Source organism: Athene noctua, chromosome 22, assembly GCF_965140245.1.
Source record: "Athene noctua chromosome 22, bAthNoc1.hap1.1, whole genome shotgun sequence".
NCBI lineage: Eukaryota > Metazoa > Chordata > Aves > Strigiformes > Strigidae > Athene > Athene noctua.
The window spans coordinates 571,791-599,586 of NC_134058.1; the positions used below are offsets into that span (position 1 = coordinate 571,791).

Consider the following 27,796-nt stretch of genomic DNA (forward strand, 5'->3'; position numbering starts at 1 on the left):
GCGGGCGGGGGTGGCGTGGGCAGCCCCAGGAAGGCGCGGGGCACTGCTGGCGGGGTTTATCGCTTTAATCGCGGGGAAGGCAGGCGGCTGGGGCGCAGGGAGCCTCGAGCGGCTCCGGTGGCGGAGGGGCAGGGGAGCGGAGGCAGCGCGCCGCGGCCGTGACGGCGAGGGATGCCGGCGGGGAGCGCGGGGAGCTGGGCGGCACGGTGAGCCCGGCCGCGGCGGCGCGCAGGGAGCCAGGAGCCCCGCGCCGTGGCAGCTCACTTGGAGAAGGGCAGTGCTGGGCGGCGGCGGGACAGGGGCTACGGGTGCCTGGGGCGGCGGTGGGGGCTCCTCCGGGTCGGGCTACGCGGCCATCCGCGGTGGGAGGAGGGTGCTGAGGCGCGTCCTGGCCCGTGGCGGGACCCGCCGGCCTCCTTCCGCCGCGAAGAGCCAGGGCGCGGCGTGGCGTGGCTAGTGCTTGGCTATGTCCCCCTTCTTGAGGATGATCTGCCGCTGCCAGGGTGCCAGCTTTGTCTCATCGTACCCAAGAGTCCTTAGCTTTTCCGACTGCTCCTTCTCCTTCTCCTCCTCCTCCCGCTTCAGCTTCTCCTGCTCTTTCCTGCGCGGCAGCGGAGGGCACGGGGCACCGCGGTCAGCAGAGCCGCCGTAGCCGCCGTGCCCGCCCGGGGAAGGGGCTCAGCACTCACCGTTTCTGCTCCCTGCGAAGGCAAAGGGGAGAGCGGCGTTAGCGGAGCCGTGGGGGTGGCCGGCGGCGCAGCCCCCCCCGGCCTGTGCTCACCTCTCCTCCTCCAGCTTCTTGCGCAGGATCTCTCTCCTCCAGGCCGGCATGCTGGCCAGGCGCGCCTCCTCCTCCTTCTCCTGCAACAGACACCCGCGTTACCGGCACTGCCGGGCGCCTGCCCTCGCCGCCTCGCCGCGGGGCAGCGGCGTCGCCCCGGCATGCGGCACCTCGCCGACGTCGCCTGTCACCTCCCGCCTTCTGCCGGCGCGGGGGGGAGGAAGGAGCGCGCAGCGCGGCCAGCCCTTCGCAGCACACCACAGCTTTATTGCACTGACACGCGGGGCCCACGCCGCCCCGGCACCGCACACGCCACGCCAGAGGGGAGCGCAGCCCCGGCGCCGCGTCCCCTGCACAACACACAGCCACGGCAAGCGGCACACTGCAACCTCGGCCCGGGGCCGCGCCAACCAACACCGAGCCCTCGGCCGAGCCGAGCCGTGGCACTGCCAGAGCCGCAGAGGCGGCTGAGCGCACCCGGCACCGCGTCCCGCTGCCCCCGGCGCCTGCTCCCGGCCGGCCCAGCCTGCGCCACCCCGCCGGCACCGCCCGCAGCATCCCGCCCCGGCTCAGGTGTCGGACATCTCCGCTTCCTTCTCCTTCCAGAAGGAGAAGCTGCGGTCGATGAAGCGGCAGACATCCTCCTCGCTGAACTCGCCTAGCTCCGGCACCGGCACCGGCACCCCCTCCCGTCCCGGGGCCGCGGGGGGGGGCTCTGGCGGGCTCTCCGCCACTGCGGGGCCGTCCCCGAAAAACTCCTGCACAAGATCCTCAAAGCCGTCGACCCAGTGGCGGTGACCGGCCTCGACCCGCTCCAGCGCGGCGCGATGGAAGCGGCGGACGCGGTGCCAGCTGTGGCTGCCCAGGCGGTCAAACATCTCGTAGCAGAGGAGGTGGCGGAATCGCCGCTCCTCGGGGCTGAGCGGCATCTCCAGCAGCTGGAAGTAGCCCAGCATGAAGAGGTCGAGCGGGAGGCTGTCGTGGGCCATGGGCGAGCCGCCGACGTGGGGCAGGAAGTGCTGGGGCCAGTACAGCACCGTGGCCCGGCTCAGCCGCCGGATCTGCCGCCCCGGCACCCGGCGGGCGACGCTCCTCCAGCGGGCCAGCAGCCGCCCCGCCGCCGGTCGCCGCCTCCCCGGCCGTGGCGGCCGCTCTTCCCTGGGCACCGTCCCCAGCGCCCGCTTCTTCCAGTGCTCCAGGAAGAGGAAGACAGCGCGCTCCTTGCGCGTCTCGGCGCGCTCCCGCCTGCTGCTCGGCTCCGGCCCCGCCGGCCGGCCCCGCCACACCGCCCCGTCCCCGTACTCCTCCTCCAGGATGGGCCGGCGGGTGCTGCCGGGGGGCTGCACCCGTTTGCGCTTGGGGATCCTAGGGAGGGGCGCAGGGACCCCCCCCGGCCCCTCGTAGTTGGCCTTGAGGCTGCGGACGGAGACGCCGCAGCCCAGGATCTCGCGCCGGGCATCGTGCTGGTCACTGGGGCCGCCCATCGCCCCCCCGGCCCCGGGGCCCTCCCGGCCCCCCGGGGTGGCCAGCGGCACGGCCGCGCTCCTGGGCAGAGTGGGGGCCTGGCGGCCGCGGGCGGGCGGGTCCTCGCGGGCGAGGGCAAAGCGCCGGGGTGCCGGGGCAGCGGGGAGCGGCGGGAGCGGTGGGAGCTCATCCTCCGGCCACCCCGACAGCGGCTGCACCGGCTGCGGCTTGTGCATCACCCGCAGGCTCCCCAGCTGCCTCTCCAGGCGCCGCACGTCCTCCTCCCACATCGGCTGCCCGGCGGGTCCCGGCGCGCCCCCGCGGGCGGGTGGCCTGCACCGGCACAGGGGCGGCGAGTGGCTCCCGGGCTGCGGCGGGAAAGAGGGCAAAGGGGCGCTTGAGGCCGCCGCCGCCGCCGCCCGCGGCACCCCCGGGGCACGACGCCCCTGCGTGCGGGTGGGGGCCGGTGCCCTGGGGCAGCCGGGAGCCGGAGGCGATGCCACGCACGCCGTCCCGCCGGGTCCTGAGCTGCTGGGCCGTGCCCGCGCCACGCTCGCCGCCGCAGCACGCGGGACGCCCCTACCTTGCGCCGCTGCTCCTCTTCCTCCTGCATGCGGAGCTGCAGCTTGCGCACCATCACCTGCCGCTTCCACTCGGGGATGGGCCGGCCCTGCTCGTCGTGGCTCGGCACCAGCGCCTCCGCCTCCCCCGCCGCCCCGGCGCCCGCCACCGGCACCGGCGAGCTCCCGTTCAGCACCGGCTCCGGCGAGCCCCCGGCCAGGCAGCGCGGCGGCCCGGCGGCCTCAGGGGTGGCCGGTGGGGTGGGCGTCCTGGTGGGTGACGGGGAGGACACCGGCGACTCTGCCTGCAGAGGAAGGAGGAAGGGCAGTGGGCACCCACCGTGCCGCGGCGCCACCGGCTCCCCCGCCCCGCCACCCCCACCTACGTTGGCCCCTGCCTGGCCGCTGCCAGAGAAGATGGTGGTGAGGCCTTTGCTCTGCGGCGTCGGCTTGAGGCTCTTCCCAGCCTTGATCTCGGCCAGCAGCTCCGAGTTGTCACCGGTGGGGGACATCATGTTGAAGGACTTGGTGCCTGGAGGGAGGCAGGGTGGGCAGTAAGGGCCCTGCTGCCGGCAGCCCCCCGCCCCCCCGGCTCCCTCGCTGGCTTGCGGGGCATGGAGGGGGGGGGGGGGGGGGCCGGCTGGCTGCCCCCTGCACCCGGGAGCCCCTGGTCACTGGTCGGAGCAGCATCCTGGCACCCAGCCCCCCAGGTCCATGGAACCAGCACCCCGGCACTCGGTCCCCTGGGTCTGTGGGACCCCGCCAGACCAGCGCCCTGGCACCCCCCTCGCTGGGGCCAGAGGAGCGGTGTCACAGCACCCAACTTCCAGGGTCCACGGGACCTCACCAGAGCAGCACCCCAGCGCTTGGCAGCCCGGCACCCGGCTCCCCGGGACCAGCGCCCCAGCACCCAGCTCACCAGGTCCATGGGACTCTGCTGGGGCAGCACCCCGACACCCAGCTCCTGAGGCCCCAGCCCCGAGTGAACCCCACCCCGCAGCACGCTGCGGCAGCGACGTGCCCGCGGAGGGGCAGCTCCGGGGCTGGTGGCAGCCCCCTGGCATAGCGGGACGGCCCCACGCCACCTCACCGGGGGGCCCCCGGACCCCCCGCACTGCCCCACAGCCCCCAGCAGCGACGCACCGACAGCCCGAGCCAGCCCCACGCCCCACAGGGACGCCCGTGCTGCTGCGAGTGCCACCCACCCCGCGAGCACCCACCGTCCGTGCCAGCCATGCGCGGGTCCCTAACGGCCCATGGTGCCGTGCCGGGGCAGAGCCCCCTCCCCGCCGCCCGCGCCTCGCCCCGCTTGGCCGCGCCGTGGCGGGGCCGGCCGGCCGGCTGCGGGTGCTGAGGGCGCAGCGGGGCGCCCACGCTGCCATCCAGCGCCAGCTGAGACCCCCCCAGCCCCGGGAGCCGGCGCTAATAAAGCGGGCGCCGAGCCGCGGCCAAGCCCGCCGGCTGCAATCAGCGGCGGGGGAGCGGCCGGTGCGCTCACGTGGCGGGGTCACGCCGGCCGGCTGAGCGCGAACAAAGGCCCCTCTGTGCGCCGGGCCAACGGTGGGGCCGCGGGGGGCTTGGGGCCCCTCCTGGCCGCCTCGGCATCCCCGTGTGCCGGCGCTCGGGGCGCCCGTGTGGCACACCGGCCTGGTGACGCGGCGGCGAGCGCTCGGGGGGCGGGAGGGCGCGGGCAGCCGCCACCCCCGGCCGCCGTCGATGCCGCGAGGCTCCGGCGCGGGAACGGTGCTGGGTCAGGCCCCTCCGGCCGTGCCCCGCGCCGGGGCACCCCCTGAGCAGGGAGGAGCGCGGGGCCGCGGTACTTACTCTTCATCTGCCTGAGCGCCTTTCCTCCTAGGGGGAGAAGCAGAGAGGCGGCGCAGGGCGTGTGGCAGAGGAAGGATTTGGCCACCGCGAGACAAGAGAGAAGAGAAGCGGCCAGCAGTGAGAGCAGACGGGGCGGGCGGGCGGGCGTGGGGGCCCCCGCGCCGACACCGGAGGAGAGAAGGACAGAGAGGCCGTCAGGAGCCGCGCGGCCGGAGCGCCGCGGGAGGAGACGCGCCGGGGTGGCCGTGCAGCCAGCGGGGGACGGTGCCCGGGATCGCTCCCCGCGCCCGCCCGGTGCCCCGCCACTTACTTCCCGTGGAGGAGGAGGAGCGGCGGGCGCTGGCGGGGGTCTCGGCCAGCGGTGGGGGCGGCGGGGGCAGCGGGCAGGCAGCGTCGGGCAGCGGTGGGGGCGGCGGTGGGGGCGGCAGCTCGGCACTGGGCTTGCTCTCCCCGTTGCGCATGGTGTCGGCCGAGATGGGCGATGCCTGGAAGGGCAGGGGCAGGCGTCACCCAGGGCCACTAAGCCACAGGCCGGCTCGTGGCGCGGGGCCGGGGGCTCACCTCCTCGCTGTGCGCCATTCGCTGGGGGCCGGGCTGCTCCGCCGCGCCGTGTCCCAGCTGCTTGTAGTAGTCCCCGGTGCTCGGCTGCTTGCCGAAATTCCTCGACCTCCTGGAGGAGTCGGCCCTGCGCAGGCCCTCGGGGCTGCTCTCACGCGACGCCAGCTGCAACGGGGAGCGCGGCTCAGGGCTGCCGGGCCCGGCTGGGCCAGCGGTGGCCGTGGGGCAGGTGCCAGGCCGGGGGGACGGCAGGCGGGTGCCCCTGGGGTCAGCGCCACACGAGGCTGCCCCGGGGGCCGCGTGCTGGGGCTGCAGCCTGCGCGGTTGGCGCCTGGTGCTGTGACCCCCCACCCCCTGTGCCCAGGAGCCTCCCCCGGGATAACCCCCCGGGAGCAGGAGCGCCGAGCCCCGGCCCCGAGGATTACCGGGAGCTTATCCCCCGCGGGGCCGGTTCCAAACCCGGCTCTGAACGGGGCTCCCGGGCAGCCTCGCCTCACCCCGGCGCATACCGCAGCGGCTTTGCGGGTCGCGCCGCAGGGCGCTGCGCCTGCTCCCCGGGCTTGGGGTTCGGCGGCGGCACAGCCCCGCTCCCCGTGCCGGGGGCCCCGGTATTTGCATTTCCCTGTGCGCCACCTCCGCCCGTGGCGTTTGCATGGCCAGCCCGGCGCTCGCCGCCACCGCCAGCCCCAGGGAAGTCAACAAGCGCCAGCCTGGCGCTTCCTGCTCCGGCTGCCGCGGGCACTGGGCCAAGCCGGGCTCCTGCGCCGGTGGCCCCGGCCCCGGGCCGGTGCGAGGGTCTGCGCCACTCAGCCCCGCTCTGGCACCGCCCGCAGCTCCCCGGGGCGGCCCGGCTCCGCGCCCCCAGGCAGGGCCGCTCGCTACCCCGTAGGTGCGGGGTCAGTGTGCACAGGGAGCACAGCGGGGCCCAGAGTCCCGCACAGAGCTGGCACACGCGGCTCCGCCGAGACCCCCGTCCCGTGTGCCCCGTCCCCCGCGGCGCTGGGGTCTGCCCGTCCCGACCGTGGCCACACGCCAGTGGGGCGGCGAGACACGTGGCGGGGGTCCGGGGTGACGCCGAGCCCACCCCGTCCCTGTGCCCCCCCCCCGGGGGGCTGCACCCCTCTTACCTGTGCACGCCCGGCTGAGCCCTCTCAGCTCCTGGCAGCGCCGGCTGTGCCACCCGACACCCGCGGCGCGGGCGACACCGGAGCCGCCCGCTCGGGTTACAGCCTGCGCGGCTGCCCACGCCCCGCTCGGCTCGGCGCGGTGCCGGTGGCATCGCCGGGGCCACGTGGGCGCGGCTGCGAGGGCCGGCGGGCCGCGGCCTGTGTCTGGAGCGTCGCCCGACCACCCTGGTCGCAGCCTGGCCCCGCGTCGCGGGTGCGTGGCCTCGAGTCGGGGCTGTCCCCTCCCGGTGCGGCCGAGAACCGACGGCTCCCCACGGGGGGGGCCGCTGCCCGTCCGCGTGTCCCCCCTCCCCGGGGCCGTCCCGAGCCGCGGTGGCCGGGAGCCGCGGGCGGTGGGCCGTGGGCGCGGGGCCGTACCTCTCGGCGCAGCGCCTGGCTCTCCACGTGCCGCAGGTTGTTCTTGGCCCGCACGTAGATGTCGGCGGTGTGGGGGGCGGCGGGGGGCGCGGGCGCGGGGTAGCCGGGGGGCGGTGGGGGCGGCTGAGTGGCGGGGGGTGGGGGTGGCGGCGGGGGGAAGGCGGGGGGTGGCGGTGGGGGGGGACCCTCGCCTGCCGACCCCCGGCGCCGTGGCCGTGTCTCGGGGTCCAGCATGTCCATGTACGCCTGCATGTCCGCCAGCGCCGGCTCGGGCACCCCTGCGCAGGGCGGGAGGTCAGGGGGGGGCCGGCCCCGCGCCCCCCCTCCGCCCCGTGCCCCCCCGGCCCCGCACTCACGGGCGGCGGGGGGCCCCGGGGGGCCGCCCCTCTTCTCCCCGGTGCTGGACTGGCTGGAGTGGCAGGAGTCGTAGTTGGAGAGGGTGCTGGCAGGGGAGCCCACCTCGAAGCGCGCCTGGGGCGCCGACGCCGTGGTGTTGGGCGACGACATGCCCGAGTCGGGCTGCCGGCACTCCCCGTCCGCCGAGGGGTCCCGGGACAGCACGCGGTGCTCCACGCTCTGCCGGCACAGCCGCGCGTCAGGCCGTGGGGCGGCAGCGGCGGGGCCCCGCGTGCTCCCGGCACGCTCCCCGCGCGCTCCCCCGCTGCCACCACCATACCATGTTCTCCACAGTGCGCAGGTACTGGGCGCAGTGGCCGTGGCCGTTGTACTCGGCGAGGTCGGCCGCCGTGTAGCCGTCCTGGTCGCGGATGCTGAGGTCGGCGCCGTTCACCACCAGGATCTGGCAGCACTGGGGAGAAGCGGGAGAGCGTGGCAGGGCCGGAGGGCAGCTCTCACCCTCCCCACCGCCCCGGCACCCCGCCGGCACCCACCTCCAGCTCGCCGTTCTCGGCGGCGTCGTGCAGCGGCGTGCCGCCCCAGCCGTCGGCGGTGATCTCCCCGCCGTGCAGCAGCAGCCAGCTCAGCACCTTGGCGTGGCCGCGGCTGGCGGCAAAGTGCATGGCCGTGGCCCCCTCGGCGTCCCGCTCTGACAGGCTCACCGTCGTGAAGCTCATCTGTGCGGGCAGGGGGGCTGAGCGCCGGCGCTGTGCACCCCACGCCGCGCCGCCTCGCCGCGCCCAGCCAGCGCTTACCAGCCAGACGATGATGGTGTTGTGGCCCATCTGGGCGGCAGCGTGCAGCGGGGTCATGCCGTCGTGGGCGCGCGCGTGGGGGTCGGCCCCGCAGTCCTGCACCAGGTACTGGGTGATCTCCAGGTGCCCCTCCTGGCAGGCGAGGTACAGCGGGGTGGCCCCCGTCTTGGTCTGGGCACCCAGCGTGCTGCAAGCGGGGCACAGGGTCCGTCACCCGCAGCCCCCGCCGCCGGCCCAGGGGACAGGAGGGCTGCAGGGAGGTGTGCGGGCCCAGGGGACATGTGGGGACACGCAGGGCGGTGCCAGGACCGGGCAGCATGGGCTGGGGGCTGCGCACCCCACAGCTCCCCACGCTGCGGTGGGAGGTCACTAAGTTAATCAGCTGCGGGCGCTAAGCTCCGTCCTCCGGCTGTTTTTGGACGCTGCAGTTTAGCAGGATTGTTCGATAAGCGGCTTAGGCAGCACCGGCCGCGGGGAGCCGGCAGGGAAAGGCCGACCTGGACCGCGGCGCTGCCCGGGCCCGCTGCCCCCCGCTGCCCCCCGCCGCCCCCCGCCGGCCCCGCTGCCGGGCGTGGGGCCCCCCACTGCTCCCAGCGGCCTCGGCACCCCGTGCCCCTCATCCCGAATCCCACATCCCTCATCCCGCATCCCCACCGTGCAGGAAGCTGTTTTATTAAGGGCTCCATAAAAAAAACCTCAACGAAACAAAACAAACAAAAAAAACCCCCAAACCAACCAACCCTGTTGAATATTTAAAAAAGGAAGAGCAATAAATACTTTGCTCTGTTATCGCAACGATCGCGGGCCCTTAATAATTGATCCCTGTAACCGTGAGACGCCGTGGCCGGCGCTGCCCCGCGGTGCCGGGCCGGAGGCCGCCGGACCGGGGCGCTGGCAGGCTGGGCCGGGGGCCGGGGGGCCGGCAGGGGCACGGGCTTGCGTTCAGCCCCCGATTTGCCATTTCCCACTAATTGGGAAGGGGTTAAGCCACTCGGGCGAGCGCCGCTAAACCGCTTTGCCAGATGGCTGGGACCCCACGCCGGGCCGCCGGCTGCCAGGGACCCTGCGGGGCCGGCGCGAAGGTGGGCCGGGAGCGCCAGCACCCCGCGGCGGCACCCGGGGATCGCATTTCGTGGCTGTAACGGAGCCCCCGGGCAGGCGTGGAGCCGGGAGCGGGGCCAGCCCTAAATAATTCAGGGGGAAGGCGGCGACAGCAGCGGAGCAACCCCGGCAGGGAGCGTGAAAGCCGACGCGGGAGGCTGCCGCCATCGCCGACACCGGGCAGGAGCGGGGCCGGGCCGCGGGGGGCTGAGCCCCACGGGCACCCCGGGCCGAGCCCCCCGGGGCGAGGCGGGCAGAGCCGGGGCTGGGGCTGGGGAGGCTGCGGCCGGCCAGTGCCCGGGGGTGCGGGGAGCCTGCAGCGGGCTCTGCAGCCCTGCCCGGCGGGAAGGCTGGGGGGGGGTCTGGGGCCGTGGCACCCCGGGACGGGGGGGCGCTGAGCCCCGGGACGCCCCTGGGGGCAGGGGGGCGGCCACCCCCTCGCAGCCGCAGCGCTCGGGCCCGCTGGGTGCGGCGTTGGGGGCACAGCGACCCCCGGGCTCCACCGTGGGAGCCCTGGGTTATTTTTACCGGCTGCCGCAGGGAACGGGCTCTCGGCCTCATCGCGGCGAGGCCCGGCACCGTGTGCCCGCTCGCTGCCGTGTGCCCCAGGGCACCGGCCCGGCCCCGGGTACCGCCGGGGGAGGCGACGCGGGGCTGCTGCCGTGGCGGTGCCGGCCGAGCGGGGCTGCCGCCGCCAGCGCTGCCCCGGGAGGGAGGAAAGGTCACCCCCGGTGCCTCGGCGGGCGGCCTAAGCCGTTTACGTAACGCCGGGCGGACAAAGGCGGCTGTGTTATCGCCCCGCGCCAGGAGCCCGGCGAGCCGACCCCACGGCCCGCAGCAATATTTCTGCCAGCGCTCGCCACGCTCCTCCTCGCCCTTTTCTCTCCGGGCCGTAGGGACGGCGCAGCTGCCCGGCCCGATAACGCGCCCGCGTTGCCCTTGGAGCCGGGGGACGCGGGTGGCTGCGGCCGCCGTGCCCGGCGCTGGCACCTTGCCCGGGGGGTGCGGGGAGGCGACCCCCGCCAGCCCCTCTCCTGCGGCGCGGGGCCCGTCTCCGCGGCCGCCCGCGGGGCCGTTACCTGGGGCAGTGTCCCAGGAGGAGTCGCAGGGAAGGGAAATCCCCTTTGGCCGCGGCATAGTGGACGGGCAGCGCTCCCGTGTTGGTGGCCGCCGTGGGGTCGCTGCCCCCGAAGCGGAGGAGCCAGTCGATCACCTCGTGGTGACCGAAGCGGGCTGCCAGGTGGAGGATGGTGGCACCGGAGTTGTCTGTGTCCTGCGGGAGGAACCGGGGCGGCCGTCGGCACCGGGGACACGAGTCCCTCCGGGGAGCGAGCGCGTGTGGGGCCGGGGAGCCGGCCCGGGGAGGGGGGGCTGCCCGGGGAGGGGGGGTCCGTCTGCACCGAGCGGGGCCGGAGGGAGGGGACGGGCTGTCAGCGGGGCGGCGGGACAAGCGGGGCCTGTCCCCCGCACCCCGCCAGCGCCGCGCAGAGCCCCCCGCGTCCGGCCGCCCCCCCACGCTCGCCGGGGCGCGGGCAGAGCTGGCCCCGGCCCGGGGGCCGCCGGAGCGTGCTGGCCCCGTCCTTCCCGCTTAATCCCCCTCTCCCGGCCCCTCCGCCGCCGCCTCCTCGTCCTCCGGCCCGTCACATGTCGTTCTCCCTCGCCCGGCCCCGGGACAAGCCGCTTACCGCCCCGGCCCTGCCGTTGTGTAACCCTGGGGGGGGCCGGTGGCCCCTGGGTCTGTGCCCCTCTCCCCGCCTCGGGGCCGGGATGCCGGGGTCCCCCCCAGCTGCCCCCCTGCTCTGACCGGGACCCCCCTCCCCGGGCTCACCGGCGGGACCGGGGAAAGCCTCCCCCGGTTACCGGGGCCCACAGGGCGGGGGGGGTGTGCGTGTGTCCCGCCGCTCCCCCCTTCGCCCCCCACGCTCCCCCCCTCCCCGCTCGCACCTGCACGCCGCAGCCCCCCTGCGTGAGCAGCCACTGGAGACAGGCGAGGTTGCCGGTGGCGGCGGCGTCGTGGGCCGGTGTGGCCCCGTTGCGCGCCCGCGCGTCCCCGCGGAGCGCGGCCTCGGCCGCCAGGTACCGGAGGCAGCCGAGGCGGCCGGCGCGGGCGGCGTGGTGGGCGGGGGAGGCGCCCAGGGCGTCCCGCAGCCCCGGCCGCAGCAGCCCGGCCGCCCGCAGCCCCCGCAGAGCCTCCACGTCTCCCTGCCGCGCCGCCAGCAGCGCCCGTTCCAGCGCCATCCCGGTCCCGGTCCCGGTCCCGGTCCCGGTCCCGGTCCCGCCGGTCCCGGCCCCGGCGGCGGCCCCGGCCGCCTCTTGGCACTGCGCGGCGCTCCCGGCCCGCCGCCCCCCGGCCCCGCCGGCTCCTCCTCCTCCTCCCCCGGGGCCGCCCCTGCGACCGCCCCGCCCGACGGCTGCCCGCTCCCCCCGCTCCCTGCCGGGGCAGCCGGGCTCTGCCGCGATGCGGCCGGCACCGGGCAACCCCAACACCGGCCCGTGACCGGCTGCCGGCGGCGGCCCTGGGGGGGCTGCCCGCCCTCTCCCCCCCGTCGCGGGCGTCCCTTTCCCCCGCCCGCCAACGCGAGCGGCGGTGGCTCCTCCGGCAGCTCCGACGGGCGCCTGCCGGTACCGGCAGCGCAGGCAGGAGCGGGGGGCCGCTGGGGTGCTGCCGTGTGTAGCTGCCGTGGCGGGGGGGCCGGGCCGGGCAGCGGAGGGGGGGCAGCACCGCGGGGACCGACGGCGGGAGCCGTGGGCAGCGCGGGCAGGCGGGGACACCCCCCCCCCCCCCCCCGCCAGCACCACGGACAGCGGCGACGCCGCGGCCTCAGCACCGCGGACAGCGCGCGGCCGCCCCGCCCGCCGGCGGCGCGTGCAGGCGGCACCGGTACCGGTACCGGGGCACCACGTCCCCCCCGGCCCCGCGCCCCCCCTCGGCCTCCCGCGGGGCTGCGCAAGGCGAGAGTTCCGGCACTGCCCGCCCGCCCCCCGGGACTCCCGGGACGCTTTTCCCGCCCGGAGGGACCCGCCAGCACCGGGGAAGGAGCGCGGGGCTCCGCCGCGACCCCCGCCCGGGCTTCTGCCTGCTCCGGCGGGAGCGAGCAGCTGCCCGCGCCGGCCCGCGGCCCCACGAGCCCCCGGGCCAGCAGCCGGGCCGGGGGAGCCGGGGGGGGGGCCCGGCCCGGGGGGGGGGGGGCACACGCGGCGCCCCGGGCCGCCCCGGAGCCCCGCCCCCCGCCCCGGAGCTCCGCCCCCCCCGGCCCCGCGCAGCGCCCCCTGGCGGCGGCCCCGGCAGAGCGGCGGCCCCGCCCCCTCGGGCGGTGCGGTGGGCGTGTCCAGGCGCCGCCCGCCAATGGAGCGCCACGGTGGGGGGCGTGTCCCCCCGGGGCGTGGCGGGGCGTGGCGAGGCGTGGCGCTGCCGCAGCGCCGTTGCGGGCGGGGCGCCGGGGCCGCCATGTCGGAGCGGGGGGCCGCGGGCCCGGGGCCGGCCGCCATCCAGGTGTCCAGGTACGGCCCCGCCGCGCCGCCCGCTGCCGGGAGCCCAGGGGAGGGCGGGGGGTGCGCGGGCGGGCGCCGCGGCGGCCGGTAACCGGGATGTTACCGGGCGTGCTGCCTGCACCGCTGCCTGCGCTCACCGGCAGCGCTGCCTGCACCGGGCACGGCGGAGCGGCGCCCTTGCTCCGGGGCGAGCGGGCAGGGCGCGCCCCGGCTCTCCTGCCCTTGCCCGCTGCCGCTCCCTGGCACGGCCGCCGCGCAGCGCGGCTCTCTCCGGGCCAGCCCACAGCTTCGCCCCGTGGCCACCGCCCCGCGCCTTCCCTCCTCCGGTCAATTATTGGCCGCTCCGGCAAAAGCCGCCGGTGCCGGGAAGCCAGGCCGAGCGGCGCCCGGCGCGGTCCCCGTCTGCCGCAGCGGGGTGGCACGACGCGGCCCCGGCCCCGGCAGGGAGCGAAGCCTCTTCCCACGCCCGGCAGGAGCTTCGGGCGGTCGCCGCTGCCGCTCGCAGGAAGCCACACGCGGGCAGCGGCGGTGACGTTGCCGGCCTCAGCCTGGCGAGATGGCCCGGCAGCTCATCCGGTGGGGCGATGGCGGGGCCGCGGGGCGGCTGCTCGGGGCTGCGGGCGCGGCGGGGGGGTGCGAGCTCCCGGGTTTTTTTCCCGGCAGGATCATGCGCCCGGACGATGCCAACATCGCGGGGAACGTCCACGGAGGGACCATCCTGAAGATGATCGAGGAGGCGGGAGCCATCATCAGCACCCGCCACTGCAACTCCCAGGCCGGGGTGAGTTGGGGCTGGAGCGCCCGCTGGGCTTTGGCTCGGCGACTCTCCGACCCCCCCGCCGCGCCTCGGGGCTCTGCTGGGGGTCCCCGGGACTGCCGGGCACCCCTGGGGGCCTCCCCGGCCGTTCCCCTGATGACGGAAGGAAGGAAGCACAGCCGCTGGCTGATAAGGCGGAGGTCGAAGAGCCAGGGCCATGCGCAGCGTGGGCCGGCCCCGGGGAGCCGCTGGCTGCGGTCCCGCGTGTCGTGGCTGTGGCGCTACCCTCGTGTCCCATCGTCCCCAGGAGCCCTGCGTGGCCGCGCTGGCGCGGGTGGAGCGGACGGACTTCCTCTCCCCGGTGTGCATCGGCGAGGTGGCCAACGTCAGCGCCGAGATCACCTACACCTCCCGGCACTCGGTGGAGGTCCAGGTCAACGTCATGTCTGAAAACATTTTAACAGGTGGGTGGCTCCGTCCCACAACTCCAGGAGTCGGGATAAACCCAGAGCTCGCGGCGGTGACCCCATCCTCCGCCCGCTGTGGCCGGCAGCATCGGGCAGAGGGAAGGTCTTGCCCTTTTATCGGGAGTGCTGAGGGGGGGCAGGGAGGGGCGGTGCAGGAAGGGGGGGGCCAGGTGGGGTCCCTGTGGATCATGGCTGCTTTTGATCATTTTTCACCAAGAACAGAAAAATCCACCTTTAGCTCCTCCTGCTTAATTTGCTGCCCGTGGCTGCCTTTGGCCTGAAAAAGGCCCTTTTCCTGCTGTTGCCGTGGCAACGGGCTCCGCTTGCCGGGATGCCTTCCCAAAAGTGCACTGTCACATCCGCTGGGCGCCAGAGCCTGGCAGGAGCCGGCAGGGCAGGGGCTGCCACCGGGCCCGTGTGCGCCCAGTCCCGGACCGCGGCGGCGCCAGTGGAGGGCGAAGCGCCGCTGGCGTCGGCGTGGTCACCCCCTGCCCGCCTCCCCTCCAGGGGCAAAGAAGGTGACAAACAAGGCGACGCTGTGGTACGTGCCGCTGTCCCTGAAGAACGTCAACAAGGTCGTTGAGGTTCCCCCCATCCAGGTAGGACGGCTCGCTTTGCTCCTCGGACAGCAGAGCTCCCCCTTCCCAGGGGAATGGCGCTGCCCCAGCCCCGTCCGCACCCCCGGCTGTGCCGGTGGCTTTGCCGACCCTGTTCTTACTGGCCTTTCCTTCCAGTATGCGAGAAAGGAGCAGGAGGACGAGGGGAAGAAGCGTTACGAGGAGCAAAAGCTGGATCGGCTGGAAACTAAGCAGAGAAACGGTGACGTGATCTTCCCCATCATCAACCCAGGTAACGTGGGCGGCGCGTGGCCTGCGGGCACGTCCCGGGGGCACTGGGAGGCTGAACTGGTCCCCGAGGCAACTCCAGCCACCCCCGGGCACCCCCGGCTGCGAGCGCGTGCTCCGAAACGCTGCGTCGGGGATGGGGTTTTGGAGCCGTGGTGTGCGAGAGGAGGGGGAGCTGGGCGGGCGCTTGTGATCCCCCCGGGACTGGTGGGTAGGATGCCCTCTCCCGAAACACGGCTCCTGCACCCCCCCTTGCACCCCTCATGTGCTCCGGGGCAGCGGGAGGCAATTTTGCTCAGCGCAGGGTAAACGCAAGCGTTGGGGCAAGGGCTTTGCACACTCTGCAGCTGCAGCCCCTCTCTGGAAGTCATCGGCTGGAGTCTGCAGGGGGGCTGAGCTATGGGGAGGAGCTGGGGGTCTCGTTCTCCCTGGGGATCCCTTTCCTACCAAAAGCTTCTGGAAACACGGTGGCAGCGCTGACGGCGAGCCGAAGGGGCGAGCGGCCGTTGGCCTCCAGGGCCGGCTGTGGTCCCCGGACAAAGGCAGAGAGATGGCTCATGGGAATCGTCGGGGGGGGTGATGTGGGATCAAAGTTGCTCAACTGCTTTTTTTCCCCTCTGTTCTCCATGCTCACAGACAGGCAGACGAAAGGTAAGGCTCCGCGGGCGCTGCCATGTGGGTGCCTTCCCCGTCAGTTGGGGGCTCAGCTGGTTTTTCCTGCACTAAGTGCCTTTAGCATCTCTTGTCAGACGGGAAAGCCCAACCACCCCCGAGAGCAGTTTTCCTCTGCTGGCAGTCGGAGGGTGTGACTTCTGTCGCCTGGATTTAGTGGCGAGTCAGATGTCACTGGCGTGTGCCAGGGCTGGGGGCCGAGGTCTTCACGCCCAGGGCAGAGCCTGGCTCTGGAGACGCCGCTAAGCAGCAGGTTTGGGGAGACTGGCTGAGGCTGGCGGCCGGAGGAGGGAAAGTGTACAGCCACGTGTCCATCCGCTTCCCTCCTGTTTGCTTTCGGGCTCTTTGAAACCTTTAAAAGAATAAATGAGCTGAGCTGGAATTATATTGATGGGTTGGCATTCGAGGGAGGTGGCAGCCCGTCAGGTGGTGAACAGCCTCTGTCCTCAGGACTTCTCGGGGCCGGTTTAAACGCTGGTTTGGACATACTTCAGCTTCGCACAAGCCAGCCCCAAGATTTGTCCCTTCAGATGGGGCGTACGGAGGTGAACGGGTGCTGGCCGAGCAGCTCTGACCTCCGCTTCGCTCCCTTTCCCCATCCAGAGCCGCACACCGTTGGCTACAGCCAGTCCAGCCTGATCCACCTGGTGGGACCGTCGGACTGCACGCTGCTGGGCTTCGTGCACGGAGGTGGGTGAGCGCTGCCCCCCGCAGCGGCTGCGCGGTTCCCCGGAGCAAAAGCGTGGCTGGAGAGCGACTCGCGCGTCCCGGTGTTTTCGGGAGGTGGGCTCTGCTGCTGAGGGCGCACAGGCCCGTCTCCACTGTAAGGTTCTCGGGTGCTTCAGCTGAGACAAAAGCTTCGTCTTTGTGCTTAAAAAGGCTCTGAGGACTGACATACTCGAACTGTAAATCCCACAATTTTGTCATAATCTCTTAAACTGCAAATCTCGGATTATAAACACCCTAGGCTGCGGTTTGCTCTTGCCTCTTGGCTGGCAGGGCAGGGTGGAGGTGTGTGGTGTGAGCCCGGGGAGAGGCGTGTTCGCCAAGGGCTGGCACAACACCGGATGCCGATTTCATCTGATTGCATCCTTAAAAAACCCAAAACAACGTGGCTCAGAGCTCTTTCCAAGCAGGAGGTTTGTGGGACTGATCTTGCCCTTCAAGGCTGTTTTGCTCAAAGAAATTCAGGAGAGTCAGAGCTAGCCTAAATCTTAAGCCCAGGTCTGTAAGGATGTGGGCCTGGTGGTACTCGTGACAGGAGTCTTGGTGCTGGTACCGGGGGTTTCCTGCAGCTGGGATCCAGTCTCTGGTCCGACTCCTTGGTGTAGCTTTGGTCGTGCAAAGGCTTTACCCATCCATGTGTGGCTTTTCCCCAAATCCCACTGGCTTCCCTCAGAGGGGACCCTCTGCCTCCCCCCTCTCCAGGTGTCACCATGAAGCTCATGGATGAGGTCGCCGGGATTGTGGCCGCCCGCCACTGCAAGACCAACATTGTCACCGCCTCGGTGGACGCCATCAACTTCCACGAGAAGATCAAAAAAGGTACCGGGGGGGGGTGGTGGACACTTCACTCTCCCGTGGTGCCACGTTCCGGCTCCCTTGGGTCAGCTCAGGACATGCTGGCAGAGAAATTTATTCCCCGTTAGACTTGTCCTGTGCTGAGAAGCTCTGCTTAAGACGTGGCTGAAGCATTTCCCTTGCTCCTTTCCTCTGAGCAGAAGCAGGGGCCTCCTGCTTAACTGTCCCCTCCCCGCTCTGCAGGCAGCGTCATCACCATTTCGGGGCGCATGACCTTCACGAGCAATAAATCCATGGAAATCGAAGTCTTTGTGGATGCTGACCCCTTCGTGGACGAGCCGCGGGAGCGGTACCGTGCCGTCAGCGCCTTCTTCACCTACGTCTCCCTGAGCAAGGAGGGGAAGCCCCTGCCTGTCCCGCAGCTGCTGGTAAGAGCTCGCTCTCCTCACCAGGCTGCGAGACGGCCGGGCCAGCCCCTCTCCTGCTCCTCCCAGCTGCCTTTTATCTCCAACAAATCCGTTTCCTTTCAATTATCCGGCAAAAAAATATGCGCATGAACGAGCCTTTCCAGAGCAGGCTTCGGGGATGGGTTTTTATTAATTTCTCCTGAGTGCTGCTGATGTGGGGATTGGGTGGGTTTTCCTTTCTCGAGGTTGAGGACAGGCTCTGCAGCTTCCCCCCCCTGCCTGCGCTAGAGACATGCGGGAGGGAACCCTGAGTGGTGACGGAGTCCCCCCTGTCCCCCGTCCCCGCGGTGTCCCTGCCCCAACCCTCCTGCCTATTTTTAGCTCTCCTGATCCCGGCAGGGCTTTGCTGACACGGCGCTGCTGACCGGGGGCTGTTTCTTGGTTCATCTTTTATCCCACTCAGGTCTCCTCCTGCTCCGTGCAGGAGTACATGGGCTGTCATACACGTATTTGACAGCACTGGCATTCCTTCACATTTCCCGTGAGGGGAAGCGCGTTTTCCTCCCGCGGGCGCTGCTAACGCCGGTGCCTTCGCTTTCTTTCTGTTGCCGTCAGACGGAGACGGAGGATGAGAAGCGGCGCTTCGAGGAAGGGAAGGGCAGGTACCTCCAGACGAAAGCCAAGCGGCAGGCGCAGATGCAGCAGGCTGCCCGGCAGTGACCCCGTCCCGCGCCGCCTTCGCCCGCCAAACGTCCCGGTCCCCGTTCGTGTCGTGTCCGGTCCGCCCCGGGCCTCGCGCCTTCGCCCGCCCCAGCCTGCTGCCGGAGCTGCCGCGGCTGCTTCGCTGCTGATCGGTTTAGCGCCGTTAGACCTCGTGCTTTAGGTGGCTTAAGCACCCCGAAAGCCCCCGGGGAGCCCTCCCGGGCGCTCGCCATTTGCTTCCAGAGCCCCATTTTCACAGTTTTAATCCCGTAAGCGAAGCTCCCGCCCGGGCCGGAGCGGGGCGGAGGCGCGTGGCGGCACGAGGGACAGCGCGAGGCCGTGAGTTTTTTTGTGATGCCGTGTTCAAACTTGCCGGTTATGTCCTAAAACCGCACACCAAAGCTTACGTACGACGCTGGCCAGGAGGAAGGCGCCCGGCGTCGTACCCAACGTCTCGGACCGTGTCGTCGACATCTCTAGGTAGTTTCTCTGTGCGCACCCGAGTTGTTTAAGGAACCCCGTGGCATAAATAAAGCCTGTTGTTGTTGACTGACACGCAGCGGCTGTCACTTCGATTCCTGTCCGGCGGCAGCAGCCCCGCTGCAGGAGCTTCGTCCCGGGCACCCGCTGCCCCCCCCCCGGGGCGGGACGTCTACTCCCGCCCGGCGCGCGCCCCCCTGCGCCTGCGCGGGGCGGGGCTCTCGCGAGAGCGCGCGGCCGTTTCCCGGGCGACGCGGGCGGGGCGGGCGCCGCCATGATGGCGGCGGCGGCGGCGGAGGGTCGGCGGCGGCTGGGCCGGGAGGCCCGCGCCAGCCTGGCCGCCTTCCTGCTGGGCGCCTCGGTGGCGGCGCTGCCGGTGGCGCTGGGCTCCTCGCCCGCCACACTGGCCGCCCCCGGCCTGCGCGGCCGCCTGGCGCTCGCCCTGCACGTGGCGGGCGTGAACGCCGCGCTGCTGCTGCTCTACCCGCGGCCGCTCTACAAGGTGCGGGGCGGCGGGAGCGGGCCCCGGGGCAGCGGAGGGGCGGAAGGAGCCCTCGGGGGGGGCTGGGCCACGGGGGGGGGGCGGCGGTCGGGAGGGGCCGCGCGAGGGGCAGGCCGCGGCGGGCCCGGCCGCGGGGGGGGCGGCGGCGGCAGTGGCTCCCTCCCTCCCGCCCTCCCTCCCTCTCTGCCCGCAGATCGCCGTCCGCGCCTGCTTCCTGGGCTTCGCCTTCGGCTGCGGGCTGCTGCTCAGCGCCGGCCGCTCCGCCTGGCGCCACTTCGGCTGGTAAGGGAAGGGCCGGGGGGTGCGGGGGTGCCGGGGGGCACGGCCCTGCCAAGCGTTCCCTCCCCCCGCAGGTACATGTGCTCGCTCTCCCTCTTCCACTACTCCGAGTACCTGGTGACGGCCATCAACAACCCGCGCAGCCTCTCGCTGGACTCCTTCCTGCTCAACCACAGCTTCGAGTACAACCTGGCCGCCCTCTCCTCCTGGGTGGAGTTCACGCTGGAGAAGCTCCTCGTCCCAGGTCGGCCGCGCCGCCCCCCCTCCCACCTGCGTCCCCGGGCGCTGCCCGGCTGGTAGCCAAGCGCTGGCCGCCCCAGGGGCGTAGCCGGCCCCTGCACACCCGCTGTGACCCGGCCTTGTCCTCTTGCAGAGCTGAAGCAGATCACCTGGCTGAGCACGGTGGGGCTGCTCATGGTGGTCTTTGGGGACTGCCTGAGGAAGGCCGCCATGCTCACAGCCGGCTCCAACTTCAACCACATCGTTCAGAACGAGAAATCGGACACTCACACCCTGGTGACGAGCGGGGTGTACGGGTGGTTCCGGCACCCGTCCTACGTGGGGTGGTTTTACTGGAGTATTGGAACACAGGTACCGTTCGCAACGCCCTCAGATACTTTCATCTGTAACCTGGGGCTTTCTCCTTAACGCTGCGCACCGTAACGGGATGCAAACCGCTGGGGTCAGCGCCAGGGCTGGCCCGGGGGCAGATTTTGATGCCTCCTGCCTCCCACCTGCACACGGGGGGTCAGGAAACCCGAGCGCTCTGCCCTGCATGATCTTTGGGGAGACCCCATCGCCTTAATTTTCCGTGTGGAATAAGCAGGGGCAGTGGGGCTGGGGGTTGAGCCAGACGCCCTCGGAGGCTCGGGGTGCAATTGGCTGCCAGCCTGGAGCTGGTGTCCAGAGTTTCCTTGTGCCCTGCGGCCAAAACACCTTCTGCAAGCGCTTGGCCTCAGCCTTGCTCCTGCCAGATACTCACCCTGTGTGGGGTGGGACAGAAAACTCTTAAGAGCCCCCAGAGCCCTGGCCAGATGCGGTCGAGCTGTAACTCAGCGCTGCCTTAGTCTTGCTCTTCTTGTGGTTGGCAGGTGGTTGGCATTTGGTTTTATTTCTCTGGAGAGAGAATAAAGACTCACACGTGGAGCAGCGTGGCCACACATGGGCTCTTAGCCGGGGTGGCAGGAGCTGGCAGCTGCCCACAGACCGCTTTCTTCCTAAGCACTGATTTCTCCCCAGAATGAAATCCCCCAAAAGGTGCTGGGGTTTTGACTTTGGAGAGGGTTTAGACCTCAAACTTAATGAAGGGTGATGAGGATGCGGGGTGGGGGGCAGGCGGGGTTTCTCTGGGAGGCGAGGGGCCGCTGAGCGCCGCCGTCTGTCCGCAGGTGTTGCTCTGCAACCCCATCTGCATGGTGGGCTACGCCCTGGTGTCCTGGCGCTTCTTCAGGGAGCGGGTCGAGGAGGAGGAGATCACGCTCATTCACTTCTTCGGGGAAGAGTACCTGGAGTACAAAAGGAAGGTGCCATCGGGTCTCCCTTTTATTAAAGGAGTCAAAGTGGAACTGTAACGCGGGTGAAATCCGGACTGGCTGAGCGAACGCCCGGCTCCAGGCGCCGCGGGGCGAGGGACGGCGTGCGGTGCCGGGAGGAGCCCGTTGGTATTTCCCGGCTGCCCGGGGGGAGCTGGGCGCAGGGCTGCGGAGCTGGGCAGCCCGCCGGGTCACTAGCAGATCAGAAGCTCGTTCGTCCTCCTCGAGATAAGTTCTCTGTTTGCACATTCGGGGATCTTCCAGATAACTTAGCCTGTAGCGACCCTAAAGAGAATCGACCCCTCCTGCCCGCAGCAGCTGAATTGTACCGAAGCGCCTCCGGAGCGATTCCTCCGGAGCACGGCTCTGCCCTCCCGCCCCCGTGCAGGAAAGGCGCCGGTCAGCAGATTGTTCCTGTGGCGTAATTAGATTTTAAAGCTTTTTTGACCTTGCGAGCCAGGCAGCGCGGCTTTAATCTCTTTAGGCCCGATCCTGCCAGCTGGCGCTGGGGCGGCTGGCGGGAGCAGGCCTGCAGCTCCCCGCTCTTGGGGCGCAGGGACCCCCTCTCCCCGGGCTCGCGGGGAGGATTCTTTGCTGGCCTCGTGGCGCTGGGTCGCGGGCGCCTCCGAAGCGCAGCAGGAGAGCGAGTCCGCTCCCTCCTCCCCCGGCTGCTGCCGCCAGTTCGGGAGCCGCCGTTCCGGCCTTCCCGAGCCTCCCCCCCGCCGCCTCCGTTGCCTCTTCCCGCTTCCAAACGGCGCCGCTCCCCGTCCCGCCGGGGCCCCGGGGTTTGGGCGGGGAAGAACCGCAGCTGCCGGCCTTGCCGCGGGCTTTGGCGCCCGCCATCCTTGCCGGCGCTCTGGGGCGAGGGCTGGGACGTCGGCGCAGCTGGGACACGCTTCTAGGGAAACTCCCCACGCGGGAAGGTTTGGCTAGCTAACGCTATTTTAAACGTTACCATTTTAGAAATGGTTCCTACTCGAGCTTTGTGGTATAACTTATTCTGTCATTATATACCAAAGAGGTTCAGTTTTCTTGAGTTTTACATTATTCTTCCTAGCTGGAATGGAAATGGTTTGCTTGTCAGTTCACGCTTTGGCCTTGCGGTGTTGCTCGGGGAAGGTGCTGTGGTGTGGCTCAGGAAAGGGGGCACTGATGGAAATTGCTTTTTTTTTTTTTTTTTTATAAAAAAACCCAAGAAAAATCATTGCCGACTTCTGTCTGGTGGTTATTTGGAGACATCTTGAGGTGCCGGTGACATCATTGGAAGGGGAATCTTTACTCTTACAATTCCCAGTGGGTTTTCAGAACGCTCCAGCGTTGCGCTGCAGCGCGACCGCGACTCAGTGACTCGAGGGGCCACAGGGACGGGGCAAATTCTTTGTCCCCTCGCTTGACCGATGCAGAGTCCCCCCTCCGCCGTGTTTCCTTCGCGTTGCAGGGTGCGTTCTGCTCGGGGCATCGCCTCAACGGTGATGTGTCCTTCACCGAGCGTGGCTTGAACTTGGGAGAAAAGAGCAAGCGGGAAAATCCACCTGCCGGGCCGGGCTGGTTTCTCTGTGCAGCCACTCGTGGGCCCAGCCTGGGCCTTTCCGCGCCTCCGTCATTGCAGCCAACGTGCCTCGGGCGAGTTGATTTTTAACTCGGGTTTTTGTAGGCGTTAACATTTCTGCTGAGAACTCGCACAAACGTACTTTGAAACGAACAAAGTGACTGTCGCTGGGTTTGACGTGAGCTGACGACAGAAACGAAACTTTATTCTCAAGTTGTTCCTCGCAGTAAACGCCCCTCGATGCCGATTTGTGAGAGCGCGCTCGCTCCGAGCCCGGTCGGGACGCGCTGGCACCAACGAAAGGGATGACCTGCACCTCGAGCAAAACCTTCAGAGCCCTCCTGGGGCTTCTGAGACCAACAGTCTCTCTTAATTTTCCCAAATCCTGTGACTGGCAGCTCGCTGAGGAGACCGGAGCTCACCAGGCCTGGGGAAGGCGGCTGAATCCTTTGTGCAAAGCGGGGGCAGCGCCGAGCCCCGCCCGCCTGCGCCGCAGCCCTCGGTAAGTTTTTAAATCCAACCCGCAGGGAGCAGCGCGGCTCTTGCCAGCACCCGCCTGCCTTTTCACTCTGCTGCCTCTTGGCAGTTTGCAGGAGGCTCCAAGACCCTGTGGTGAGCTCCTGGCTCGACCCTACATTAGGTTTTTTTAAAATTTTTTTTTGTTTTTCCCCGCATTTACAAACTGCGGTTTTAAGGTGCCCTGAGCTGGCAGGCCCGTTCTGTCCAGAGAACCAAGCAGACACGCACGCTTGTGCCCTTTTATTTCACTTCTAACACACCAGAGGGAGAGTACAATTATTTTTCCAGAGGAACGGGGTCGCCCCAAGGCAGGGTTTTGATGCGCTGCAGACGCCGAGCGGCTCTACGGTGCCAGCTCCAGCTGGGCCGCGCTCTCGGCCCCGCTTGGCTGGCCCCTGCGGCACTCTTTGCTTTTTGGTGGGGGGTCTCTGGGGGTGCAGCCCTCCCCGGGGCTGGCCGGAGCCCCCTCGCTGCTGCCTGGCGAGGTGTCCCTGGAGAGGGGAAGGCGCCTTGGCAGGGTCAGTGGCCGGGGAAGGGCACAGGGGGAATTTGGCAACCAGGCGCTCACCGTCGCCTACCTCGGTGCCGCTTCGCTGTCGTCGCAGACCTTGAGCAGCATCTGTGCCTGTTCCTCCTTGGGCTCCCGGGGCTCCTGCAGCCTGCGGCGGGACGGGTGTGAGCCATGGCTGCGCGTGTCCCCCCTCCCTGGCTCCAAACCCACCCCCCGACGAGTCCCTCACCTGGGCTCCAGCCGCTCCTTCACCTTGGCGATGGAGCGGACGTAGGGCGCGATCTGCTTGGTGATGGTGGTCAGGCAGCTGTTCTCCTGCCGCAGCTGCAGCAGGTCGTGGAGCTGGGCTGGGGGTGAGAGGAGTGGGCTGTGGCCACAGCTGTCCCCCCCCGAGCGGGCACGGGGGGTTCGGGGGTCCCCGGTACCTTCGTAGATCTCCTGCTCGTTTGCCACCCGCTGGTACGTCTCCTCCCAGACCTGGAAGGGCGAGAGGCAGCCGGGCAGCACGCTGCGGCCCGGCACGGAGGGACCCCGCTCCGCCGGGCCCCACCTCCTCGAAGACGCTGCGCATCATCTCCACGGCGGAGTAGTGAGCGGCGATCTGCACGTCCATCTGCAGGGACTTCTGCAGGATCTCGCTCATGATCTCCGTCTTGATGAGCGAGTGGTGCTTGGTGAGGTCGCGGTGCAGCTCCTGCACCTGGTCCTTCAGGCCCTGGATCTCCAGCTGCAGCGCCTGCGGCCCCGGCCCGTGAGCGGCCCCGGCCCGTGCGCGGCCCCGGCCCAGCCCGGCCCACCGCCCCGCGCTCCCTACCCGGTAGGTGCTCTCGTAGTTGCGGCAGTGCTCGGCGAAGGGGGTCTCGCGCCCCTCGGCCAGCAGCACCTTGGTGCTGATGTACCGGTGCATCGTCGGCTTCCGCACAAGGGGGCTGGTGGACGTTTTATCGCCGGCGGGGGGGCAGCTGGGCACCATGAGGGTCTTGGAGCATTGGCCGACGGGGAGCCTGCGTGGAGAGGGCGACAGCAGCATGCTGCAGGCGAGCGGGGGCGAGGTGCTGGGGCCGTGCCAGCCCCACACGTCCCCTCCCTCGCCCGAGCGCATTGGAGGCGCCTTACGCTGCCCCAAAAACCGTTTTTCCGAGGGCTGTTCTCCCACGGAATCGGCAGGGAGAAGGCAGGAGCCGAGCTCGGCACGCTCCGGTTTCAGGATGCGGCTCACTCCCTCGCTGCCGGTATCTCTTCTGGGCTGCCCCTGTGTCTCCCCCCATCCCGCAGCCTCCCCGCCGCCGTCCGTCCTACCGTGCAGTGCCCGTGCCCGCAGCCCCCGGGAGCTCAGCCGTCCCGCGGCGCCGAGCCCGGCCAGGGGCGAGGAGCGGTCCCCATGGGGCGGCAGCGCTTGTTTGTCCTCTCCAGCCGGCAGCGCCTGGCAGGGCCGGTGCTGCCGTGACATCAACGGGCCTAAATATATCCCGGGCGAGGAACGGCCGGGAACTTCCCTGAAATTCTGATAAAAATAGTGGCAGCAAAGAGGCTGCGGCGCCGCGGGCGTGCGGGTGAGCAGGATGCGGCCCTGGGGGCCGGGCTGGGGCTGGGGGGGTGCAGCTCACCCGAGCACCCCGCTGCCAGCCCAGCTTCCCAGAAATGTCACTTGAAGCCCCCGCGCCTGTCGCTTGTCAGCGCGACCATGCTCCGCGCCGCCACAGAGGTGACGGACGGACTCAAGGGCAGCGGCGGGCGGAAGCTTGGCGCGGTGGGACGCGCCCCGGCCCCCAGCCCAGCACCTCACATGTTCGTGCCGGCGATGCCAGGACCGATCCCGCCGGCGCTGCCCACCACGGAGCGGCGGGGGCTGAGCATCAGCAGCGGCTCCAGGCAGCGGGCAAACTCTGCCCGGTACTCGCTGTTGATCTGGGGGGTGAGACGAGGGTGAGCGCGGCTGGGGCCGGGGCCGAGCCCCTGCCCGCAGCGCCCTGCGGCAGCCCCGGCTGCCGCAGGGCGCTGCGGGCAGGGGCTCGGCCCAGGCGGGTGGCACGGCTCTACCTTGCTGGTCTGGGCCGGCCGCAGGCGGTGCGGCAGCTTGACGATCCTCTGCAGCCTCTCCATCAGTTGCTGAAAGGCAGCGGCGAGGTGCCGTGAGGGGTGACCTGGACCCTGCAGGGAGCCCGGCACCGCGGTGGGGGGGACAGTCTGGCCGCCCTATGGCACTGCGGGGGGACGCTCCCGCCACGCCGGCACCACTCACGTAGCCCAGGTCCAGGAACTCGGCTTTGTTGGCGGAGCTCAGGAAGGCCGAGCAGGTCACCAGGTGGACCTGCGTGCGGGGGGGGTGTCACCACTGGTGCCCCTCGGGGCCGTGGCAGCCCAGCCCCTGCGCGGGGTCCTACCTGCAGGGTGGGCAGCAGGGAGGCGAGGTGGGCGAGCTGCTCCTTGAACGCCTTCTCCTTCTCTTCGTGCTGGCTGCAGCAGAGCGGGGCACGGCACGGCCTTTGTGGGGCACCGGGGAGCCGTTCCGCCCCGGGGCACCCCAAAATACCCGGGAGGGGAGGAAACCCCTCAGCCTGCAGCCTCTCACCTCTGCACAGCTTTCAGGAGCGTCTTCTTCCTCTCAGAGAGCTGCTCCTGCAAAGAGCCGGGCCACCCCGTGTCTCGTGGCCACCCCGGTCCCCTCCCGCTGCCCCGGCTTGGCCGTACCCCCGCATTGGGCACCCGTGGGCACAGGCCACAACGAGCGGGCAGTTGCCCCGCACCTGCATGCGGCCGAAGAGGGAGTTGATGGCCGCCTCCTCCTCGCTGGCACTGTTGTGCACCTCCTCGATCATGGCTTTGAGGAGGACGATGGCCTCGCGCGTGGAGGTCTGCAGCTCCTTCACGGCCTGCCCGGGGGCGGCGGGGCGGCTGCGGCGCTGTGGGCAGCCCCGCGCCCCCGTGTCCCCCCTCCCCCGGACCCGCCGACCCTGCCCACCATCACCGCCTGGTCCAGGCGCTGGCAGCCCTGCATGTACGCCGTCTCGATGTCGATGCAGTGCGCCCGGCTCTCCCTGCGGGCATGGGCATCAGGGCACCGGCCAGGACGGGGCGCGGGGCGGGCGCGGGGCCGGGGCTGCTCACCCCTGCATGTCCCTGAAGCAGTTGATGCAGAGCATGGACTTCTTCTCGGTGGAGAACATGATGTAGGGCTCCTCGTGCAGGGCTGCAAGGGAGAGGGCCGTCGGGCAGCCTGGCGAGGCACGGGGCGGCGCGGCACGGCGCGGTACTCACGGCACTTCTTGTGGACGTCTTTGGTGCGCTTGGAGAGCGAGACGATCTCGTGGCGGGCGAACATCTTGGCGCGGTGGGTCTCCTCGCGGCACGGGGCGCAGAGGGGCTGCCCGCAGGTGTTGCAGAAGTACATGGTGTCCAGCTCCTGTGCGGGGAGAGGGGTGGCTGGCGGCAGACACCCCCGGCGGTGGTGCTGGGGGGGTGTCCCCGCTGCCCTCACCCCCTTGGCGCAGCGCCGGTCGCAGTTGGCGCACTGCGCGTCCTCCTCGCTGTCGGCTGAGCTGTCCACCAAGAACTGCAGGAGCCGGTCCACGGGGGGCAGCCCTGTGCCCCCCCTCACCACCGAGGGGTGCCTGCGGGGATAAGGATGGGGACACCCGTCCCAGGCAGCTCTGGGAGCGGTGCCGTGCCAGGCTGCCGGCCGCGTGGTTGCGGCCCCCGGTCCCGGTGTCACCCCCCGGTCCGGGCCCGTCCCTCACCCGCAGAGCGGGCAGCACAGGCGGCCGTCGCTGGCGCGGCCCCGCAGGCAGCTGGCGCAGAAGTTGTGGTAGCAGTCGAGCAGGCAGGGGTGCTGGTAGGGCTCGTGGCAGAGCAGGCAGACCAGCGGGTGACAGTTGGCCTTCTCCAGCTCCGAGCAGCTCCCCAGCAGGGAGAAAATGCCGCCGGCCATCTGCGGGGCAGAGAGAAGCCCCCCCCGCGCCCCGCTTCACCCCCTGCGCCCAGGGAGGGCCCAATCCTGCCCCCCCGCGGCCCGCGAGCTGCCGCCTATTTTTAGGGCATGAGCCGCGCGGCACGAGGCCTGGCACCGGGGGCTGGAGCCCCGCGGCGGGGTGACCCCAGGGTGGGCGCCCCCGGAGCAGGAGCATCCCCTGGGATGGGGTGTCCCTGACAAAGGGGCGTCCCCCCGATGGGGTGGGGGATCCCCCGGGACTGGGTGCCCCGCTGCCCGGGGATGGCCCCTGCCACGGCGGCGAAGGCAGCCAGCGCCCCACACGCTGCGAGCCCCCGTCCCCGGGGGCGCCGCGGCCGGGCGAAGGCTTTACCTCTCCCCGTCTGAGCCGGGGCACCGGCCGTGCCGCTGCTCCCCGGGCGCCGGCTGGAATGAGAGCGACGCCGAGGCCCGGCCGCCCCCGTGACGTGGGGCCTCCTGGCACTGCCGGGCGGCTGCCGCGCCACGGCCCAAAAATAGCCCCCCGGCACCCCCCCGGCACCCTGGGGCAGGGACACGGGACCGCGTGGCCCCGGGGGGCGCCCAGCCTGCGGGGACACCGGCGCCGTGGGGCCTGGTGATGGCCCTGGGGTGCGGGGGGCACCCTGGGG

General features: G+C 71.1%; 4 protein-coding genes across 13 annotated transcripts; 2 read left to right on the plus strand and 2 right to left on the minus strand.

Moving 5' to 3' along the window:
• Nucleotides 1–47: 47 nt before the first annotated feature.
• Nucleotides 48–11,257, minus strand: ESPN (espin). 6 transcript variants are annotated; one of them, XM_074924584.1, is made up of 16 exons: nt 10,928–11,257; nt 10,063–10,256; nt 7,883–8,069; nt 7,622–7,804; nt 7,408–7,539; nt 7,088–7,307; nt 6,732–7,009; nt 5,191–5,352; nt 4,940–5,114; nt 4,630–4,656; nt 3,192–3,337; nt 2,829–3,110; nt 1,440–2,613; nt 782–861; nt 690–701; nt 48–601 (listed from the first exon to the last, which is right to left on the minus strand). In XM_074924584.1, the coding sequence occupies exons 1-16, from the start codon at nt 11,219–11,221 to the stop codon at nt 518–520; spliced, it is 3,630 nt and encodes a 1,209-aa protein (XP_074780685.1). In that variant the 5' UTR covers nt 11,222–11,257; the 3' UTR covers nt 48–517. The 6 variants fall into 6 exon arrangements, with proteins under 6 accessions (XP_074780685.1, XP_074780688.1, XP_074780689.1 ...); XM_074924587.1 differs by lacking the exon at nt 6,732–7,009 and having other exon boundaries at nt 7,191–7,307; XM_074924588.1 differs by lacking the exon at nt 1,440–2,613 and having other exon boundaries at nt 6,732–7,023; nt 7,120–7,307.
• Nucleotides 11,258–12,374: 1,117 nt separating this feature from the next.
• On the plus strand, nt 12,375–18,399 carry ACOT7 (acyl-CoA thioesterase 7). Of its 2 annotated transcripts, XM_074924640.1 has the most exons (10): nt 12,375–12,484; nt 13,139–13,256; nt 13,540–13,696; nt 14,207–14,298; nt 14,434–14,548; nt 15,181–15,195; nt 15,820–15,906; nt 16,645–16,761; nt 16,981–17,165; nt 17,760–18,399. In XM_074924640.1, the coding sequence occupies exons 1-10, from the start codon at nt 12,432–12,434 to the stop codon at nt 17,862–17,864; spliced, it is 1,044 nt and encodes a 347-aa protein (XP_074780741.1). In that variant the 5' UTR covers nt 12,375–12,431; the 3' UTR covers nt 17,865–18,399. The 2 variants fall into 2 exon arrangements, with proteins under 2 accessions (XP_074780741.1, XP_074780742.1); XM_074924641.1 differs by lacking the exon at nt 15,181–15,195.
• A 190-nt stretch (nt 18,400–18,589) lies between these two features.
• Nucleotides 18,590–21,843, plus strand: ICMT (isoprenylcysteine carboxyl methyltransferase). The gene is made up of 5 exons (XM_074925036.1): nt 18,590–18,828; nt 19,022–19,110; nt 19,182–19,351; nt 19,481–19,698; nt 20,496–21,843. The coding sequence occupies exons 1-5, from the start codon at nt 18,601–18,603 to the stop codon at nt 20,676–20,678; spliced, it is 888 nt and encodes a 295-aa protein (XP_074781137.1). The 5' UTR covers nt 18,590–18,600; the 3' UTR covers nt 20,679–21,843.
• Nucleotides 21,844–22,932: 1,089 nt separating this feature from the next.
• Nucleotides 22,933–27,771, minus strand: RNF207 (ring finger protein 207). Of its 4 annotated transcripts, none has more exons than XM_074924994.1 (18): nt 27,520–27,771; nt 26,956–27,146; nt 26,697–26,829; nt 26,477–26,621; nt 26,327–26,408; nt 26,181–26,256; nt 25,966–26,091; nt 25,791–25,837; nt 25,603–25,702; nt 25,461–25,529; nt 25,259–25,327; nt 25,005–25,126; nt 24,033–24,222; nt 23,769–23,954; nt 23,644–23,695; nt 23,448–23,565; nt 23,286–23,366; nt 22,933–23,216 (listed from the first exon to the last, which is right to left on the minus strand). In XM_074924994.1, exons 2-18 carry the CDS (start codon nt 27,144–27,146, stop codon nt 23,051–23,053), a joined length of 1,953 nt encoding a protein of 650 aa, XP_074781095.1. In that variant the 5' UTR covers nt 27,520–27,771; the 3' UTR covers nt 22,933–23,050. The 4 variants fall into 4 exon arrangements, with proteins under 4 accessions (XP_074781095.1, XP_074781097.1, XP_074781098.1 ...); XM_074924996.1 differs by having other exon boundaries at nt 25,603–25,675; nt 27,520–27,702; XM_074924997.1 differs by having other exon boundaries at nt 22,933–23,198; nt 25,603–25,675; nt 27,520–27,679.
• Nucleotides 27,772–27,796: the final 25 nt, after the last annotated feature.